The sequence below is a fragment of the Cervus elaphus genome, chromosome 29, assembly GCF_910594005.1.
Source record: "Cervus elaphus chromosome 29, mCerEla1.1, whole genome shotgun sequence".
Classification (NCBI taxonomy): domain Eukaryota; kingdom Metazoa; phylum Chordata; class Mammalia; order Artiodactyla; family Cervidae; genus Cervus; species Cervus elaphus.
The window spans coordinates 43,292,738-43,312,379 of record NC_057843.1 but is presented as its reverse complement, the minus strand read 5'-3'; the positions used below and the strand labels follow the sequence as shown (position 1 = coordinate 43,312,379).

The 19,642-nt window shown below is 41.3% G+C and overlaps 1 protein-coding gene across 3 annotated transcripts in view; it reads right to left on the bottom strand.

The window, feature by feature from the left end:
• The window catches only part of PIP5K1B (phosphatidylinositol-4-phosphate 5-kinase type 1 beta), a 329,589-nt gene that overhangs the window by 191,299 nt on the left and 118,648 nt on the right, over window positions 1-19,642 (bottom strand). For all 3 annotated transcript variants that reach the window (XM_043891261.1, XM_043891260.1, XM_043891259.1), the window contains 2 exons: window positions 18,887-18,971; window positions 13,543-13,611 (listed from right to left, as the gene is read on the bottom strand). In XM_043891261.1, the coding sequence (XP_043747196.1) occupies window positions 13,543-13,611 (69 nt within the window). In that variant the 5' untranslated portion in view covers window positions 18,887-18,971. The remainder of the gene's footprint in view (window positions 1-13,542; window positions 13,612-18,886; window positions 18,972-19,642) is intronic.

The window sequence follows — 19,642 nt, the reverse complement described above, 5'->3', positions numbered from 1 at the left end:
TCACCTCACACAGGTCAGAACGGCCATCATCAAAAAGTCGACAAGCAATAAATGCTGGAGAGGGTGTGGAGAAAAGGGAACACTCTTGCACTGTTGGTGGGAATATAAATTGATACAGCCACTATGGAAGACGGTATGGGGGTTCCTTAAAAAAAAACTAATCCCACTCCTAGGCATATACCCTGAGGAAACCAAAATTGAAAAAGAATACCTTTTAAAATTCATTGTTGTGACTTCCCTGGTGGTCCAGAGGCTAAGACGCTGCACTCCCAATGCAGGGGGCCGGGATTCAACCCCTGGTCAGGGAACTAGATCCCACATGCTGCAACTAAAACCCAGCGCAGCCAAAAAAAAACAGATAAGCCCAAATTCCACTCCTGTGTTCCCTACTTCCCTCCCCCCAACATATCTCACCTCTAATTGCAGATCCTGAACTGTAGGTTCAAGAACATATCTCTCCGGAAAGTCTATAATAATCTTAGAATTAAGAAGAAAAAAGTGATACATCTCTTGAACACTATGTGCCAGGCACTGCGTGGGGCCCTACGGATGTCTGGATGATTGGGCAAGACCCCTGCTCTCTAGCTGCTCCCCGTACAGTAGGCAGGACATAACTGCACGCGATTATTACAGAACAAAGTCATCCATGATATAACAGAGGTAAGTGCGGGAGACTGAGGGCAGCCTGGAAGCAGTGACTACCAGTCACAGCCTGGGAGCATGGGGAAGGGCCAAGAGAGAGCTGTTTCTAGAAAGAAGGCATTCACAGTGATCAGCATGGGCACCGAGGACCTGGGATAGACACCTCAGTGTGGCCAGAGTCAGGGGTGTGTTCAAGGTAGCAGCAGGAGGTGGACACGCTCCCGTGAGGGGAAGACTGTAAAGGATTTGTGTGCTGTGGAGCATGGGTAGGTAACAGAAGGCCAGTGGAAGACCCTAAGGGAAGGACTTGGCCAATTTTGTTTATTTTAAAAATCTGACACTCTGGAGGAGGGTATTAGGAGGTAATACCAAAATGTGGGTGTTCCTTAGTCAGGGGGCCTCGCTTTTCCATCTATCTCACTGTGAATCTACAGTCTGACAAACTAAAGCAGAACGCTGACCTCTTCCCTGAGTCCTAAACCCACACGTCTAACTACCTACTTGATTCTCCGCTTCAGTGGCTCACTGACACCCTGAAACTGACATGTCCGGATTGGAGACCTTGATGTTCCCTCACAACCCTTCCCCCATGCCATCCTTTTCCATCTTGATAAACAGTCACAAAAGCCACGCAAGTGCTCAAGTTAGAATGCTGGCTCATCGATCATTCCAGTCATGCCCTCACCCCTACTTGCAACCACAAACCAGTCCAGTCCCTCCTAACTGTGAAGTGTACCTGGAATTTACTCCTTTCCCTCTTCCTAGCCTACACCTTAGCTCGCTTCTGCCTATTGCTCTAAGCCAGGGTTTCTCAGGCTAGTGCGGCTGACATTTGTGGGCAGGCAGTTGTTTCGGGGGACAGTTCTGTGCATCGCAGGGTGTGTAGCAGTATCTCTGGGTCTAGTCGCTGGACACGAGTTGCATCCCCTCCCCCGAGATGTGACAGCATTGTCTAATGACCCTGGGGGACAACACCAGCCCTAGTCGAAACCACTGCTCTCACTTCACTCCGTCCCTCTCTTCCAGGCTTGGGACCCTCCATTACACTGGCCTCGCCTTTAGGTGCTTGAATTCATGCACCCCTTCCTGGCCCCAGGGCTCAGCGGAAGCTGTTCTATCAAGAAAGTTCTCAATCCCACTCTTCTGTTATCTGGCTCCTTCTCAAGCTTGTGATCCCAGCCCTGGGTCACCTCCTTAGAACCCCCTGAATACCTTGTCTAAAAGGTAGCAGCCCTGCCTGTGTTGATTTTCTTCATAACGCTTTTAAAGGCAGTAATCATTTTATTATGTCTACTTTTTCTGGTCGTCTCTACCACAAGTACAAAAGCAGGACCAGGACCGGATTATGTCTATCCTGCCCCTGTCTTACCTCCAAGGCCTAGCTCAGTGCCAAGCTAAATAAATATTTGCCGACTAAATAAATGAGTGAATCCACAGATGTATCATACAATCAGAGATACGTTTTACAGCCCAGGCACTGACCACACCCATAAAAACAACAAACCTACAATATGAAAAATTAGCTCAGAAGAACTAGAATGTCACCAAGACAGTCTACATATATCAGTTCTGTGCTCAGTAACCAAATGCAGCCTGGTCCACAATGCAAAGTAGATGACAGCACACCTTGGATGAAAAGAAAGCTCTGACATGACAGGAGGAGTGGCTCTTCTCTCCACTGGGAAGGAAGTACAGCTAGGCCCCATGACTGAACCCAACTCTTCATAACTCCTTATTTCCCTTATAATTACACCCAATTTATATCTCTGGTGTCTAGGGGTGTGTGTGTGTGTGTGTGTGTGTGTGTGCATGCATTGGGAATTGAACAAAATAGATTCAGGAGGATAGAATATCTTATCACTACAGTCTCCAGAGACCACATCCACCCTCTTTCTCTCCTCTCCCTAGTGATGTGCTGTGTGTCTTTGGGGTGAAGGCTTCCAAGCAGAGAGTGAGCCTCTTCACTGTCCTAAGGAAAGTCTTAGACATAGTGAACTGAACTCACCAGAAGAGATCATCCTTTCATAACAAAAGCACCAGACACTGAACTGCACTCACTGGAAAAGGCAGGTGTGCTTTTGGGGGGGAACTTGATTCCCATAGGGGAAAATAACTTCTAAAATAGTCACCCTTGGACCCAGTGCTTCCTTTATCAGATCTTTTAGCCATTGAGCAGATTTTTAGTGAGACATCACTCCCCCTGTGACAGTCTATGGAACGGTTAGCTTTTAAAACAGTCCAGAATATGCCACCCCTCCAAGCAGATCTCAACCCTCCCTGTCAATTTGGAGTGCTGTGGTCAAGAATGATTTTTGAAGTTACGACTTTCTCATTTTATTTCCCATGTTCTGGCCAGTGCCCATGGGATCGATTTGTTTTTCATTTCAAAATGACTATGTACTATAGTCAACTCAGTGGACATGAGTTTGAGCAAACTTCAGGAGATGGTGAAGGACAGGGAAGCTTGGCGTGTTGCAGTCCATGGGGTTGTAAGGAGTCAGACATGAATTAGTGACTGGACAATGATGTCCTTTCTAGAGAAGAGTATTCTTGAGGCTACAATTCGGATTCTATCCTCAGAGGTGAAACACTTTGGAGGAGAAAATTTGGCTTCTGAATCACCAAATTAGGGAAATCATGCTTTAAAATTGTTGAATTTTGTTCATTTTTCCCATTCTAAAGATGGCTGGGTTTGTCTGTGCCGCTGGCCCCCAGTGTTCTACTGGATTGTCTGTCGTAGGCACCACAGTGTTCAGAGGACAGTGTACTGGTTCCATGATCTCTAGGATCTGATGGACTCTAGAGAGAGACAGTTGGGGTTAGAATCCCAGTTTTATCCTGCCACTTACTGGTTGTTCTGTGGCCCAGAGCAGGTTACTTAACCTCTCAGTACCTCGTGTTCTCCTCTGTCCTAATTCATAGGGTTGTCATAAGAGTGAGTTAATAATTCTAAAGTGCTTAAAATGGTGGCTAGTATATGTTAAGCACTTAATAAATGTTAGCTCTTATTACCAGCATAGCTTTGAAAGTACTTTTAGTTGGCAATAATTACACTTTATCCTGATGAAATAGTAGATTTCAGGCTAGAATATACCCACTTGAGTTTGATAAATAAGATGCTTCCAGCAACCAATGATCCAAACGTCATAAAATATTAAAAGTCCTGAATAAGCACATGGCATATGTCCTATTAGCATCTGTTAAGTAGATAAATACCTAGAACCTAACACACATTGTCTGTCATCTTTTTTGGAATCCAGAATGAAGAATTTCAGAATTTTAAAATTCTATGATCTTATGCAATATCTTAAGAGCTGCCTTTAAAAATCCTTAAGCACACGAGGAGAGGGAAGTGGGGTGGTAGTGATAAAAATGGTTAAGCCCTGAGCATTGCGACAGGGACTGGCTGACCAGACCAGAACCCCATTGGCCAAGCTGTGCAGGGAGGCATGCAGATGGCCTGTACATATTAACCCTTTTAACTTGAAAACAAAAGTGCCCTTGTGCCCTGGGAGCAGGAGCTCCAGCTCAGATGGCCCAACTGGCTATAGAAACACTGGAAACTCCAGCCTCCCAGCCTGCCATGAACACCAAATGCAACAATGCAGTGTTTCTTGTTGCCCCGGAAGGAAGCTGTGCAGTAAGTTTGGGGTGTAGCCTATTATCGCCTGGAGTCAGAGTTTGGGGGAGTTTCCATGGTTAACCAAGATGCAGAAGCATAACAAACCTGGGTGGCTTAACAAACAGGATCAGGGCCATATGAGTGCTAAAAGAGGTCACTTAGGAATGAATAGCTCAGGTAATCACTCTGGGGTGTGATAGGGGGGCTTCTCCTCTTATTTACAAGCTGCAGATCATTTTCACTTAATTACCTGCCACATCTTGCTTGAAAGTCATCAAGGAAGATTTCAAACCACTTGCTTGAGGACTTTTTGGGAAAGAAGTCAGAAGGGCAGGTGATCCTCTATGAAAGCTGACAGACTTGGAGGAAAGATCTGTACAAAGGGGTGGATGGCAATGGTAGACGATTATACATGCTTCTACATCAAATGAGATTAGGACTCCCCCTCTCTGAATGGGGCAGCTCATTTCCTTGTTGCTTAATTTTAAAAGCGCCAAGGAAGCCCACCACTAGAAGCACATCTTTCTCTCTTATTTCTGAAACCCCTGCTGTCGGGAAGGAAAGACTTGTCTTCTTTCAGCTCCATCTACCCTCTGATGCCCAGGCCAGACCAGGGCCAGCTCCAGAATGCTAAGTGACACTTCTCCCCCTGAGCCCAGCACTGGGGGAGGTAGTTGCACTGCCTGCCGTGCTCCGTTCTAACAGAACTAATCTGATTAGAAATCAGAGGCTGAGAGATCCTGCCTTTGCTAATTCAACAGAGATTTCACTCTTCGGCATTCCATTTTTCCCAGGACTTGTTCACACTGTTAAATCATTTGATTCTCACAGTACTGTGAGCTGGTAAAGGCAGGTATTAAGTACATTTCATTAGTGAGAAACATTAAGATTCAGACCAATTAGGGAAAGTGTCTAAAATGATACAGTGTGTGCATGCTCAGTCATATCCGACTCTTTGCGACCCCATGGGGTGTAGCCTGCCAAGCTCCTCTGTTCGTGGGATTTCCCAGGCAAGAATACTGGAGTGGGTTGCCATTGCCAAGGGATCTTCCCAATGAAGAGACTGAACCCACGTCTCCTGTGTCTCCTGCATCGGCAGGCAGATTCTTCACCACTGAGTCACCTCGGAAGCCCAAGATGATACAACTAGTGTCTAAAAGAGCTGGACTCATATCTGTGAGTCTGCGCTCAGTCACTGACACCTATTCTCCACTTAAAAGGGTAGTTGGGTTTGACTGAAAAACCTTCTCACTACTAACATTTTAATAGTTCTTTGCTGTGAGCTCTGCTCTGGCCAGAATAGGATGCAGCATCACTGGCTTCCACCTCCTCGATCTCAATAGCACCACCCTCCATTGTGACAAACAAAATGTATCCAGACATTGCTGACTGTTCCCTGGTCACTGGTTGAGAACCACTGGTGTAGGGTGCTGTGGATTACGATGGATTAGGAATAATGTAACCTAGCGGGACCCTGCGGGGCCTTCCCAGGACAGGCCTTCCCCCCTCCCGCCATGCTCTGCTTCAGCTCCTCTCTAAAGTACACAGAAAACGGTACTTGATGCAAATTTCCTGAGTTGTTTCACAGATGTGAAAATGCCCCACCAAATGGAAGATGTTAACCACTTGATGTCCATGAGTAAACAGCCCCAGGTCTCTTTGAGCCTAAGGACTGATGAAGGTAACCCCCATGACACCACCCTGCTCCCTCAGCATCAGCCAATCAGAGAATTGTTTACAATCTGATCAGTATCCTGTGACTCTCCACTCTCTCACCTGGCTTTTTAAAATGCTTTGCCAAACAGGGGCTCTGTGACAATCTAGAAAGGTGGGATGGGGAGGAAGGTGGGAGGAAGGTTCGGGAGGGAGGGGACATGGGTGTACCTATGGCTGATTCTTGTTGATGTGCGACAGAAAACCATAAAATTCTATAAAGCAATTATCCTCAATCAAAAAAATAAGGTCATTTAAAAAATAAATAAATAAAAGCAAAAAAATGCTTTGCCAAAACCCTTCAGGGAGCTCAAGAGCTTTTAGGGCCTGAGCCTCCTTGCATGGCCCTGCAATAAACCTTTCTCTGCTCCAAACTCCACCTCACTGTATGTGGGAACATGAACTTATATTAACACTAACACTCAGAAGGCCAGAGGATCACTCTTCCTACAGACCAGTGGAGGTTTACTGATGACAAGGGCTGCTCAATACAGAGGCAAGGTTGTCTCTGTTCAGCTACAGAGTGTCGCTCCATCAGGGCAGAGGTAAGGGTCTTATTTCTGGAAGTGGAGGCTTTCTAGAGTCTAAAGGGAAGAAGAGCAGTTAGCGCTGGGATGCATGCCAACTCTCCCTTCTTCCCATCTCAAAATGTTATTTTTCCAATTTTTGAATAAGCAAAACATTTATATGGTTCAAAGTTAAATATGCATCAAAAGTACATACAGAAAAGCTTCCTTCAACCCAAGATTCCCACCACCCAGTTCTCCCCAGAGGCAGGCAATGTTGACATCTGCCTGTGTATCTTCCCATGGATGTTTTATGAAAGAGCTTGTATTTAAATAAATATTTCCTCTTAGTTCAAAGTATTGCTGAGTCATGAGTTCACTCATGTTTCAAAAGTCATCAAGTGCATCAAACAGGGCGCTCAAAGCCGGTGCCCTGGCACAACCCTGAGGGATGGGAGGGGGAGGGCGGTGGGAGGGGGGAGGGCGGTGGGAGAGGGGTCCAGGATGGGGGACGCATGTACACCCACGGCTGATTCATGTCAATGTATGGCAAAAACCACTACAATACTGTAAAGTAACTAGCCTCCAATTAAAATAAATAAATAAATTTTTTAAAAAAGTCATCAAGGACATCTTCACTGACAGTGTGGACCGAGGAAGGCGTGGCTCCTCCCAAATGTCCCTGCCTGCCTCCACTGAGAGGGACACAGGCTGAGACAATGGATTTACATGACAACCTAGGTCTTAAAAGTCAAAATGAAAAAAAAAAAAAAAACCCTGGGAATTTGGGTCAAGGACCCTGTTTATAGCTAGAGCGGTCAGTTTCCTCCTAGGGCACTGTGAGTGCTCTTATGAAGTGTGCCCATCTTGGTGGGAATTGGTTAACACGATGAAGAGGTCATCTGAAGTCGAGGTACTGGTGCTAAAGGTGGACCCTCCAGACCTACAGTAGCCTGTGGAAGTCATCAAAACCAGAATCTCCTCGGGGGAGGAGGCCCTGTTGTGGGCAGGCCCAGGATGGAAGGAGGAAGAGAGGAGGGAGGGTGACAGGCTTGGAATGACAACTTTTGGCGTGAGAGGTGAGAAAGGGAGAAAAGCAAATGGTGGCACTAAAAATTTCCCATGCCTGTCCACGGCCAGCCAACTTGGAAACACTGATTCTCATGGACAAGTCACAAAATTAGGACATCCTATGACTGGAGCTTTTCATGTTCCTGATAGAGAATTGCTAGGTGACCTGGGATAAGCCATTGAACCACAATGACATATTTGTTTTGGAAGGGTGGGAGTAGATGTGGGCAATTTCCTCACATCCAAAAGAAAGAAAACTCAGGCCTCCAGCACTGGTCTTTTATTCAAGTTTAAACCACTCATAAAGTGAACTGATGTCCTGCTTTCTGCTTCCTTCCTTATGACCTTGTTAAAAAAAAAATCTCATCTTCAAACTTCTCTAGTTCCACCAATAGCAGAAAACTTCTATCAGTTACTATGATTGAAAACTTCCAGGCCAACTTTCATTGTAATTTGTACTGTCATTTCACCATGTCACTAACCACCAAACCAATGTCACAGTAACTCACTGCCTAGAATTGTGCTGTCATATGGTAGCCATTAGCCACATGTGTTTATTTAACTAAAATTTAAAAAATTCCTTCCTCAAACACATGGGTCACATTTCAAAAGTCCAGCAGCAACATACAGCTTTTAACTACTGTATTAGTACAGATCATAGAACATTTCCATCACTGCCAAAAGTTCTAATGGACGGTGCTGGCTCAGAATATGAAATCCAAACGCCTCCAAACAGCACTCAAAGCTAGCAGTCACGTACAGCCAGGCCACACTTCCAAAATTTCCTCTGCTTTCTCCAAACAATGGCACTTAGCTTTGTTTAGGCCAGACTCGTGTCCCTCAAACAAATTACATTCACCCCCGAAGATTCTGTGCCTGTGCCTATTCGATTCCCCATCACTGAGACACATGAGTAGATCAATCAACACACAGTCCCTGAACGAGTGGGATTTTCTGCCATGACAAAAAGCAATGAGGCATCTAAGAAATTTTTATCCCAGCAAAATGTTCTGCTAACAAACAAGTCCCAAAAAAGGACGTTTCCCCGAAGACTGTAATGAGCTTTGTGCTCATCAGGATTTGCTAGAGAATTAAGTAAAATGCCACTCATATTGGCACTTAATATCAATTTGACTTATTTAATTTTTTCATGTGGGTCTCCTATTTTTTTTTCTCTTAAATAAACTGTATGGATATAGGAAGAAGGGACCAGGCCTTACATGCATTTCTTTTACATCTTCCTCTCCTATCCCACCTCCTTACCCAAACAGTGCAGAGACTGCAAACTGGCCCCCATGTGAGGACAAGATACAAGTGATACAGTTTGTTGCTTTTTTCAGAGTGGTTTTCTTTGTTTTGTTTTGGGGGGGAGGCTTTTTTTTTTTTTTTTTTGATAGAAACAGAAAGTTTGCTTTATTTAGGAGACCAGCACCTGGGGAAACAGTGGATTCCTGTCCAGAAACCAACTGCAAAATTCTGCCAGACCATGAAGGTTTTTAAAGGGAGAATCATTCAGGGAAAGGGTCAGAATCTTTGTTATCGTCCACTGTGTACAGACTTCCTGAGTGTATTTTTTAATAATTTTGAGTCAGTTGCCAATCTTTCAACAGTTAGGAGTTTTACATCAGAATCCACATTCTTTATTTCTTGAAAAATCAGTTATCTGGCAACCCTGGGTAAGGCCTCACACAAAGGTTTATTAGCTAGTGCTTAAGGCCATCTGTCCCCTTTACAGAAGGAATGTATCCTCTTGTTTACCACCTTCTCTCTGCTTGTTTTATTCCCTTATTATCTGCCTGGCCCCTGAGGCCTGGGCATTTACAATTCTTGCAGAAGATACCCAATAAATGAACTGAGAACAGAAACACCACACTCCTTAATAAAGCCAGGCAGCTCTTAATACCTGTCTTCATGGGCAACACGTTTGTTCTAAGCAGCTAAAATCAAAATTCTTATCTCAGTCATTAGCTAAAGGCATTAACCTTCCCAACTGATTTTAACTATTCTTCCTGGGCTTGCCAGGAACTGATAATGGATTAGAGAAATGGTCAACCGTAGGAACAAAAAGCAGTCAGCCTAAATAGTCACATGAAACTAATTGAGACTCAGAGAGCATAACCGTGTTCCATGAACTCTGAGTGTTCCCTAAAAACACGTGGACATCACAGCACTCATGATGCTGAGTGTTGCTGGCAGCTGCCCAATGAATCTTGATACAGAAAACCTAAACCCTCTCATTAACTCTAACCCTATATTGATTTCTCCTCTTCTGAACCTTTGTTACAGACTACTGTGTTCTAAAATTGTTTTCATGTCTTGGTGCTCCCACTCAACTTTAAGTTCCTTATAAACTCTTGTGATATTCTTCTCACACCTAGCACCCAAGATCAGGGTATTCTTAACCTGGACTGTCTTCAGTCACAGGCAAAATCCAATGGGTCATTTAAAGGAGCATACCCCATGGTCAAGGTTTCAAGACTGGGAAAGAAATTAATTTTAAGGTATTTATAAAAGGGGCAATAGTTATGAAATGTATAGTGGGTTTGATTACACCAATCTAGTCTGTTATTATTCCCAGCTTTCTGTCATCTGCACACTTGCAGAGTATAAATCTGATGTCTTCATGAAGGTCATGGGTAAACATATGAAGCTATACAGGGACAGCTTATGCATCTTGTCAGTAAAGACTAAGTGAATAAGGAACAAAACTTCTATTCTTTGGGAACATTAGTCTAACCAGGTACAACCTTCTAATTATAATACTTTATCCATACTTTTCCACCTTGTCTGAAAGGATGCAACAAGAATATGCCAGCTATCTTTAAATCAAGATTCATTAAACTTGAGAATTCTCCTTATCTGCAACCAATTTAATGATTCTTTCATAACAGGAAGTGCAGTTAATTTGACATAAACTCCATCTTTATGAACCTCTGCAGCTTTGTAAAAGACACGTGTTTCTTCTCTAAATGTACATAGCTATACTAATCCATGCTCAAATTATGCTGAGGGACAGTTTCACATCTGGTCTCCAGAACGTACCTTTCCCTCATTTTTGAAAACAGGGATGATATTTGTTCATCTCCTGACTTTTGGTAAGTCTTCTAGTGTCCTAATTTTTCAAAGTTCACTCAGTGGTTTCCCTTTTCTAGCTTCGAGTTCTTTTATCTGGGAAATGGTTTAACTGGGCCTAGAGACAAACACATCTGCAGCAGCTAACATAACTCCTGCTATCAACTCTTATAAGGCCACCATTAACACCTCCAGTTTAAAGACCTTTTGCTTAATGTTAAAGAATTAAATTGAATAGTTTTAGCTGGGCCATTACCTGTTAGCAAAGCAACACTTTTTCTCTACATGATCCCTTCTTCTCGTTTTGTACATCAACAGAATATTAACTGAGGGCTACAGTTCTAGGCATTGTGTTGTGCTGTGGTGCTTTTCTTATAAAAAGGCTAAACACCTCTTCTCTTGTTAATCTTCCTTTTAAAATCAGAGATCATTAAAAAGCTATATCATCACACATGAAAAGACATCATTGTTTTTGTCCTCAAGTTTCCTGCATCTTCTCTTATTTATCAGAATCGTTTTCAGTCCTACAATGTGATTTTTAGTTTTTATAACCTTCCCAATATGCTGAGCCAAATTTCTTATTAGAGACATTCATCACAGAATCATACCTATAATATTGAAAACCTACTTTACTACTTATTGGGCAAGATACACTTAGCAGACTCCAAGTCACATTCCTTCTATCACTTGTGCATCACTAGAGAGCTTCTGTAAAGCGGAACAGAGTCAAGAATCACAGTGCATCTTGAAGCTGACTGAGAAAACTGCCTGAAAGTGATCTGAAGCAATGTCAGGTTGGCAGTCTGATGATCTCTGTGTTGGTCTCATGTTTGACCAAATTTACAGAGTCTTGGGTATGTCAGGTAGGATTTCATTTCCTACCTGTGCTTAAAAATAAATAATAATGTATTGCTGTCTCTGTTCAGATTTACACATTTTATAAGCTACAACATGACACGAGAGCTCGTGAATATTTACCCTACCCTTCCCCATACACATCACCACTTTGGGTGGAAACCGCTCTGTTTATACTTCTAGGTTTGGCTGAGTAGAAAAGTCAGAAGAAAAGATACGTCAGGAAAAAGCACATATTATTCCACATGAAAATGGAACAGGAAATATATCATGTAAGTTCCACGACCTGAATCTGTGGGTAGATCACATGGCTCATGTACTTTATGACAGAACTTCTTGCTAGCTATCCATTACACAGTAAAATGCAAAAGGAAACATTAAGGTATAATAAACCTATGATACACAAACCATCTACTCCCAAGAGAGAAGGAGAGCAAGGTCTTTTAAAAGGTAAAATGTATAGTCAATTTAAAATCAGGAACAGTGGTGCTTGGGGACATATATTACCCAGTAATGCTTCTGAACATCAGCTTGGTTACCAGGAACGAAGAATTTATTGAAGTCAAAGAGTAGTCAGGCAAGATATGTTGGGAAGGGTGGAAAGAGATTTTTGTGAAATGGGCTGAAGAGATGGAATCTGAGAGGCTTAGTAAGGGGTGCGATGAAATTTCATTTAAAAATCCTTTTTAAGGGTGGAAAAAGTTTAAAATTTTGGAGGTAAGTAGCAAGTCAATTAAAAGATTCTATGGTAGACACAGAACACTTCACACACATAGGGCCTTCGTCTTAGGAAGGGTTTTCAAGTAACTATCTTCTGTTGATGTTCTATCACAGTAACTGTGGTGGGCAGAAAAATGTCCCCCACCCCCACCCCGAGATGTCCACACCCAAATCTTGGGATCTGTGAATATACTACACTACATGACAACAAGGAGTAAGGGTGGAGAGGAAATTAAGGTTGCTAATCAGATGACTTTAAAATAAAGGGAGTATTCTGGATTATCCAGGGGGGCTCAATGTAATCACAAGCATCCTTTACAGCAGTGGTTCCCAACCTTTTTGGTACCAGGTACTGGCTTTGTGCAAGCAATTTTTCTAAGAACTGGGTGGGTGAGGGGTAAGATTTCAGGATAACTCAAGCAAAGCAGCTGCCTTGGTGGCTTAGTCGGTAAAAGAATCCACTTGCAATGCAAGAGACTGCCTGCAATATAGGAGACCCAGGTTTGATCCCTAGGTCAGGAAGTTCCCCTGGAGAGGGACACGGCAACCCACTCCAGTATTCTTGCCTGGAAAATCCCTTGGACAGAAGAGCCTGGCGGGCTACAGTTCATAGAGTCACAAAGAGTCGGATGGCATGACTGAGTGAGCAAACTACCATCAAGAGCATTACATTTATTGTGCACTTCATTTCTATTATTATTACATCAGTTCTACGTCAGATCATCAGGCATTAGATCCTGCAAGTTAGGGACTTATAATTTAAAGTATCAGAACTGGAACTTTCCTGGCAGTCCAGAGGTCAAGACTTATCTTCTAATGCAGGGGGTGCAGGTTCAATCCATGCTCAGAGAGTTAGGATCCCATATGCCTCGGCAGCTCCCCCCCAAAGCAAAACACAAAATAGAAGCAATATTGCAACAAATTCAAGGAAGAGTTTAAAGAAGTGTCAGAATGATAAGGCCTGATAAAGACTCAGTTGGCCTTTCCTGGCTGCAAAAGGAAATCATGACTCGGAGAACACAGGCAACCTCAAGAAGCTGGAAACAGCAAGAAAACGGATTCTTCCCTGGAGCCTCCAGAAAGAAAGGCAGTTCTGTGGACACCTGGCTCTCACCCAGTGAGACCTATGTCAGACTGGTGACCTGCAGAACTGTAAGATAATACATTTATGTTGTCTAAGCCGCTAACTTTCTGGTCATTTGTTACAGAAACAGGAAGCTAAGGCAGTAACTTCCATACAAATGCTTTGGAGGAAGCAAAGGCTATGGCAATATTAGCATTCTAAGCAATAAAACAGTTCCTCTTTCTGAGTTGAAAAAAGAAAACAACACACTCATTCACCTTTTTATAGGTTTTCTCTTCATTTTGTTTCCCAGGTGCCGTGTCTCCATTCTCAGCAGCAGACGACATCTATAAGAAAGAAGTGGACCTATTTGAATTTAGAAGTTCTACATTGAAATACAATAGGCTAATAATATTGTTACCTAGAGAGTCTATTTCAGTTAATTACATTTTCGTTGTTATGGCTGTGGTCTCTAAGAAAGGAAGAAATTTCTCAAAATACTAAGAAAAAAAAAAATTCTGTGTTCCCCAATCTTTCCAAAATAATGCTTTACTTATAAACCATTTTAGTAGCATACTTTACTCCATATGCTCTAAGAAAGGTGCCATGGAAGTCCAAGTCCAGATCATGTGTATAAGTTTCTTTCTACAAACTCTTAAACCCTTTTCTTCTGGTTATATATGTCTCCTGTAAAAATATCTGGAAAGTACCAAAAAATATGAATCACAACAAAACAATTACTCAGTTCTACTGCCCTTGGGCAACTCTACTACTCACATTTTGGTATATTTGTTTTCACCTTTTGTTCCATGTACTTTCATATGAAAAATATTATGATACCATCTTAATCCAGCACTTCTCACTGAACATTTATGTAATGAGCATTTTCCCATTTGAATATAAAAACCTCAGTGTAGGAATAATTTTTACTAGTTGCAAGATACACCACTGTGTGAACACAATTGTGTGTTAATACTTTAGTTAACAATGCCAATACTGAACGACAGTTGATGTGGTTCGGGGGTTTGTTTCCACAAATAATGTAATAGTAATGATTTTGTGCTTCTATCTTTGTTCAATTTGTGTTTTATTGAACTAGTTTCCCAGAATTATTAGGTCATTAAAAAATTGAAAGCTCTTACCACATATTGCTAGATTTCTTTCCTAGAAGAATACACCCATTCACACTATCAGCAGTGAGTGGGAGCTGGTTTCATTACATGCTTTAACTGTCTTTGCTAATTAGACAGGTAAAAGAAAGTACCTCCTGACTTTAATTTGCCTCTTTGAAAATTGTTAGTGAAGGTTAACATTGTTTATATGTCTTTTTTTTTTTTAGCTCTCTGTATTTCTTCTTTCAGCTTTTCTATTATTTTGCTCACTGATCTATTGGGGTTTAGTGTCTTAGGTATTGACTTTTTACCTTTTTAGTGGTTTCCTTATTGGTGTTTAATTTTTAAGGTTATTAAGCTGCTTACAGCACATTATTAGTATCTTCCATGCTCCTTTCTTTTAATTTGGTTTATAATTACGACATGGAGAAGTTTTACATTTTTATACTTAAAACTATTGACTGTCTTTGTGATTTATTCCAATGCTTTTAGATAAAAACTTTTTCATTGTGAGGTATCAGATATTTAAACATGTGTTCCTCTCATCTTTTAATAATAAGATTTTTGTATATTCTAAATCATCTGACTTCTTAAAGTCAGTTACTTACGTGGTAAATAAGGGTAACAACATAATCAGAGAGCTGTGATATTTAAGGGCCACATCTTAAATTGCAATGAAGAGCATTCTATACACCACGGAGAAACTTTTGACTTTCTCATAAGCTCTTTGAAGCACATTTTAAATCCTGGGCTTTTAATAAACAGTGTGGGTGAAGCCTAAGAACCTGCCAGCCATTTCTCTATACTGGAACAAAATGACTGCCACGAGCTGGATGTGACTAAAAACCACCCAAGAAAATGAAAGTATGGACCGCAGCAAGACAATCTCACCAGACCTATGACTGCCTACCAACCCAAGCATTCTCTTAGATAAACGTTCAGTTCCATTCAAGAATATAAAGTTTTCAAGGACAGATGTTTCATACACTACTGCTTCCCACTCTCTATGTGCTTAATTTATTAGAAGAGTAATTGACTTTTATAGTCTCTTCATGGTATTTTGGTGAGATGTGAATAATATATTAGTAGAATTAGAATATCTGATATGTTTTATAATACCAGGCTCTGGATAAAAACCAAACCCAATCCTGTATCATCCCTCTTGAAAGCTCAAATTACATAATCACTTTAAGAATATACAGGGAGTAATCAAATAATTGATCCCAATTTCTATATTAGGGTATGTTAGTGCAATTTAGTACATACTACTAATAATAAGTAAGAGTAGGATTTTCTTTAATCTTCAACTGTTTAATAGGGCCCACAGAATGAAAATCTCCGTAAAGAATGCCATTTCAGTAATTTCACTTTATCTAAGCCTTTGAAGCTTTTAAAACTGAAAAACTTCCAAGAGCATAGCTGAAGGGGCTTGAAAATACAACCTTAATGAAGAGTTGACAAATGGCATGAATGAAGGACAGATTATTAGATGGTTTTTATTATTTTGCAAATCATTCCTTACTGGACAGTAGGACAGAGGAGGAGAGAAATATGTAAACTTAATATATTAAAAAAAATAAAACAACAATATCTACCTAAAGAAACAAAAGACCTATACATAGAAAACTATAAAACACTGAGGAAAGAAATCAAAGAGGACACAAACAGATGGAGAAACATACCGTGTTCATGGATTGGAAGAATCAATATTGTCAAAATGGCTATTCTACCCAAAGCAATCTATAGATTCAATGCAATCCCTAGCAAGCTACCAACGGTATTTTTCACAGAACTAGACCAAAGAATTTCACAATTTGTATGGAAGTACAAAAAACCTCGAATAGCCAAAGTAATCTTGAGAAAGAAGAATGGAACTGGAGGAATCAACCTGCCTGACTTCAGACTACTACAAAGCCACAGTCATCAAGACAGTATGGTACTGGCACAAAGACAGAAATATAGATCAATGGAACAGAATAGAAAGCCCAGGGATAAATCCACGAACCTATGGACACCTTATCTTTAACAAAGGAGGCAAGGATATACAATGGAAAAAAGACAACCTCTTTAACAAGTGGTGCTGGGAAAACTGGTCAACCACTTGTAAAAGAATGAAACTAGAACACTTTCTAACACCATACACAAAAATTAACTCAAAATGGATTAAAGATCTAAATGTAAGACCAGAAACTATAAAACTCCTAGAGGAGAACATAGGCAAAACACTCTCCGACATAAATCACAGCAAGATCCTCTATGACCCACCTCCCAGAATACTGGAAAAAAAACTAAACAAAACTAAAGCAAAACTAAGCAAAACTAAAGCAAAACTAAGCAAAACTAAAGCAAAACTAAGCAAAACTAAACAAATGGGACCTAATGAAACTTAAAAGCTTTTGCACTACAAAGGAAACTATAAGTAAGGTGAAAAGACAGCCCTCAGATTGGGAGAAAATAATAGCAAATGAAGAAACAGACAAAGGATTAATCTCAAAAATATATAAGCAACTCTTGAAGCTCAATTCCAGAAAAATAAATGACCCAATCAAAAAATGGGCCAAGGAACTAAACAGACATTTCTCCAAAGAAGACGTACAGATGGCTAACAAACACATGAAAAGGTGCTCAACATCACTCATCATCAGAGAAATGCAAATCAAAACCACAATGAGGTACCATTACATGCCAGTCAGGATGGCTGCTATCCAAAAGTCTACAAGCAATAAATGCTGGAGAGGGTGTGGAGAAAAGGGAACCCTCTTACACTGTTGGTGGGAATGCAAACTAGTACAGCCACTATGGAGAACAGTGTGGAGATTTCTTAAAAAACTGGAAATAGAACTGCCATATGACCCAGCAATCCCACTTCTGGGCATACACACTGAGGAAACCAGATCTGAAAGAGACACGTGCACCCCAATGTTCATCGCAGCACTGTTTATAATAGCCAGGACATGGAAGCAACCTAGATGCCCATCAGCAGATGAATGGATAAGGAAGCTGTGGTACATATACACCATGGAATATTACTCAGCCATTAAAAAGAATTCATTTGAATCAGTCCTAATGAGATGGATGAAACTGGAGCCCATTATACAGAGTGAAGTAAGCCAGAAAGATAAAGAACATTACAGCATACTAACACATATATATGGAATCTAGAAAGATGGTAACGATAACCCTATATGCAAAACAGAAAAAGAGACACAGAAATACAGAACAGACTTTTGAACTCTGTGGGAGAAGGTGAGGGTGGGATGTTTCAAAAGAACAGCATGTATACTATCTATGGTGAAACAGATCACCAGCCCAGGTGGGATGCATGAGATAAGTGCTCGGGCCTGGTGCACTGGGAAGACCCAGAGGAATCGGGTGGAGAGGGAGGTGGGAGTGGGGATCGGGATGGGGAATACGTGTAAATCTATGGCTGATTCATATCAATGTATGACAAAACCCACTGAAATGTTGTGAAGTAATTAGCCTCCAACTAATAAAAAATAAAAAAAACAAAAAAAACAATTCCCTTTAGACAGTACAAAAGAGATAATAATGTTAAAGGGAGGCCATGAGACATCACCTGGGTTCAAAGTTGTTTTTTGTTTTTTCCCCTGTAGGATGATGTTTAACAAAGCCCACGTGGACCTATTCACCATGTAGGATATCCATGTAGGAGAGGCAAATGAGATGCTTGGGGATGCCCTGGTTAACTGTAAATGGTTATTAAAATGGTCACAGTGATAGTTACAGTGGCTTCCCAGGTGTCTCAGTGGTAAAAGAATCCATCTGCCAAGATTCAGGAGAACTGGGTTCGATCCCTAGGTTGGGAAGAGCCCCTGGAGGAGGGCATGGCAACCCATTTCAGTATTCTTGCCTGGAGAATCCCATGGACAGAGGAGCCTGGCGGGCTATAGTCCTAGGGTTGCAGAGTTGTACAACTGTACAACTGAAGCGACTTAGCATGAATGTGATAATTACTGTTTGTTCCTAGACTTGCAACGTTCTGAACTAGTTAAGGTACATCACTTATATAATAACTATGGAAGCCAAGGTAAGTGGATTAAAAATATTGTTTTTAAAAACATTATAATCATATATATTTCTACATATGAGTACAAGGAAGAAGGAAAGACATTCACAGAAGTACTGGTAAGTATCTATAGATGATGAGATTGTGAATGCTTTGTGTTTTCATTTTAATTTTTTGTTATATTGTCCAAGTATTCTGCAGTAAGCACTGGTACATTTAAAAGTAATGAAAACACTAACATGTGTCAGATATTTAACCACACAGTATTTAACACAGTAATTAACAGCAGAGACCATATCTCCTGGGTTCTGCCCCTTTCAGCATAACAACATCCACAAAATTTCCTCTTCCTATTTGCTTCTTTTCTGTTTTTAATCTGATACTGTCAAAGTTAAAGGCCAAGAACTAGATACATGATTTATAGTATTTGCAAACATAATGAATCCCCTGGAAATAATTAAAATATAGACTGTACTTCCTTACCTTTGTAAGTGAAATGGCCAGTCATCTGTAGTTGGTGGTGCTGAGTGGCCTATTCATTGTTGAGACTGTTTCCCTTCCCAGGTTTCTGTTAAAATAGAAATCACTGGTCATTATTTATTCATACCTCTCTCTCATCTTTCAGAAAGGATAAGAGGTGGCTACAGGGATATATATATACACTGCAGTCAGCTAAGGGGCCTTCCTGGTGACTCAGACAGTAAAGAAGCCGCCTGCAATGCGGGAGACCTGGGTTCGAACCCTGGGTTGGTAAGATCCCCGGAGAAGTGAAAGGCTACCCACTCCAGTATTCTTGCCTAGAGAATTCCATAGACAGAAGAGCCCGGCGGGCTACATGGGATCCCAAAGAGTCGGACATGACTGAGCAACTTTCATTCATTCACTCAAAATTAAAACAAAGGAAGCAATGTGTGTATAAATACAGGGAAGATAAAGGTGAGGAACAAGATGGTGCCAGCAGCATAGGCTGGACAGAGAATGTGCACTATGTAATCCTGTAGTCATTGATACCCTGGTCAGTCTCCCGTTGATTCTGAGATTCCTAGTGGTCATAGCAGAGGAAGACATAGTCAGTTACATAAACGCCCAATGCTCATAAGATAAAAACAAGTCAGTTGCTCAAATCAACCACACTGGGGATTGAGGCTGGACTGAACATTTCTCCTGTGGGGCTTCATAAAAGAGACCCCATGTGATGTGTGGATAACTTTTCACTATTATCCCTGTGATAAATCATGT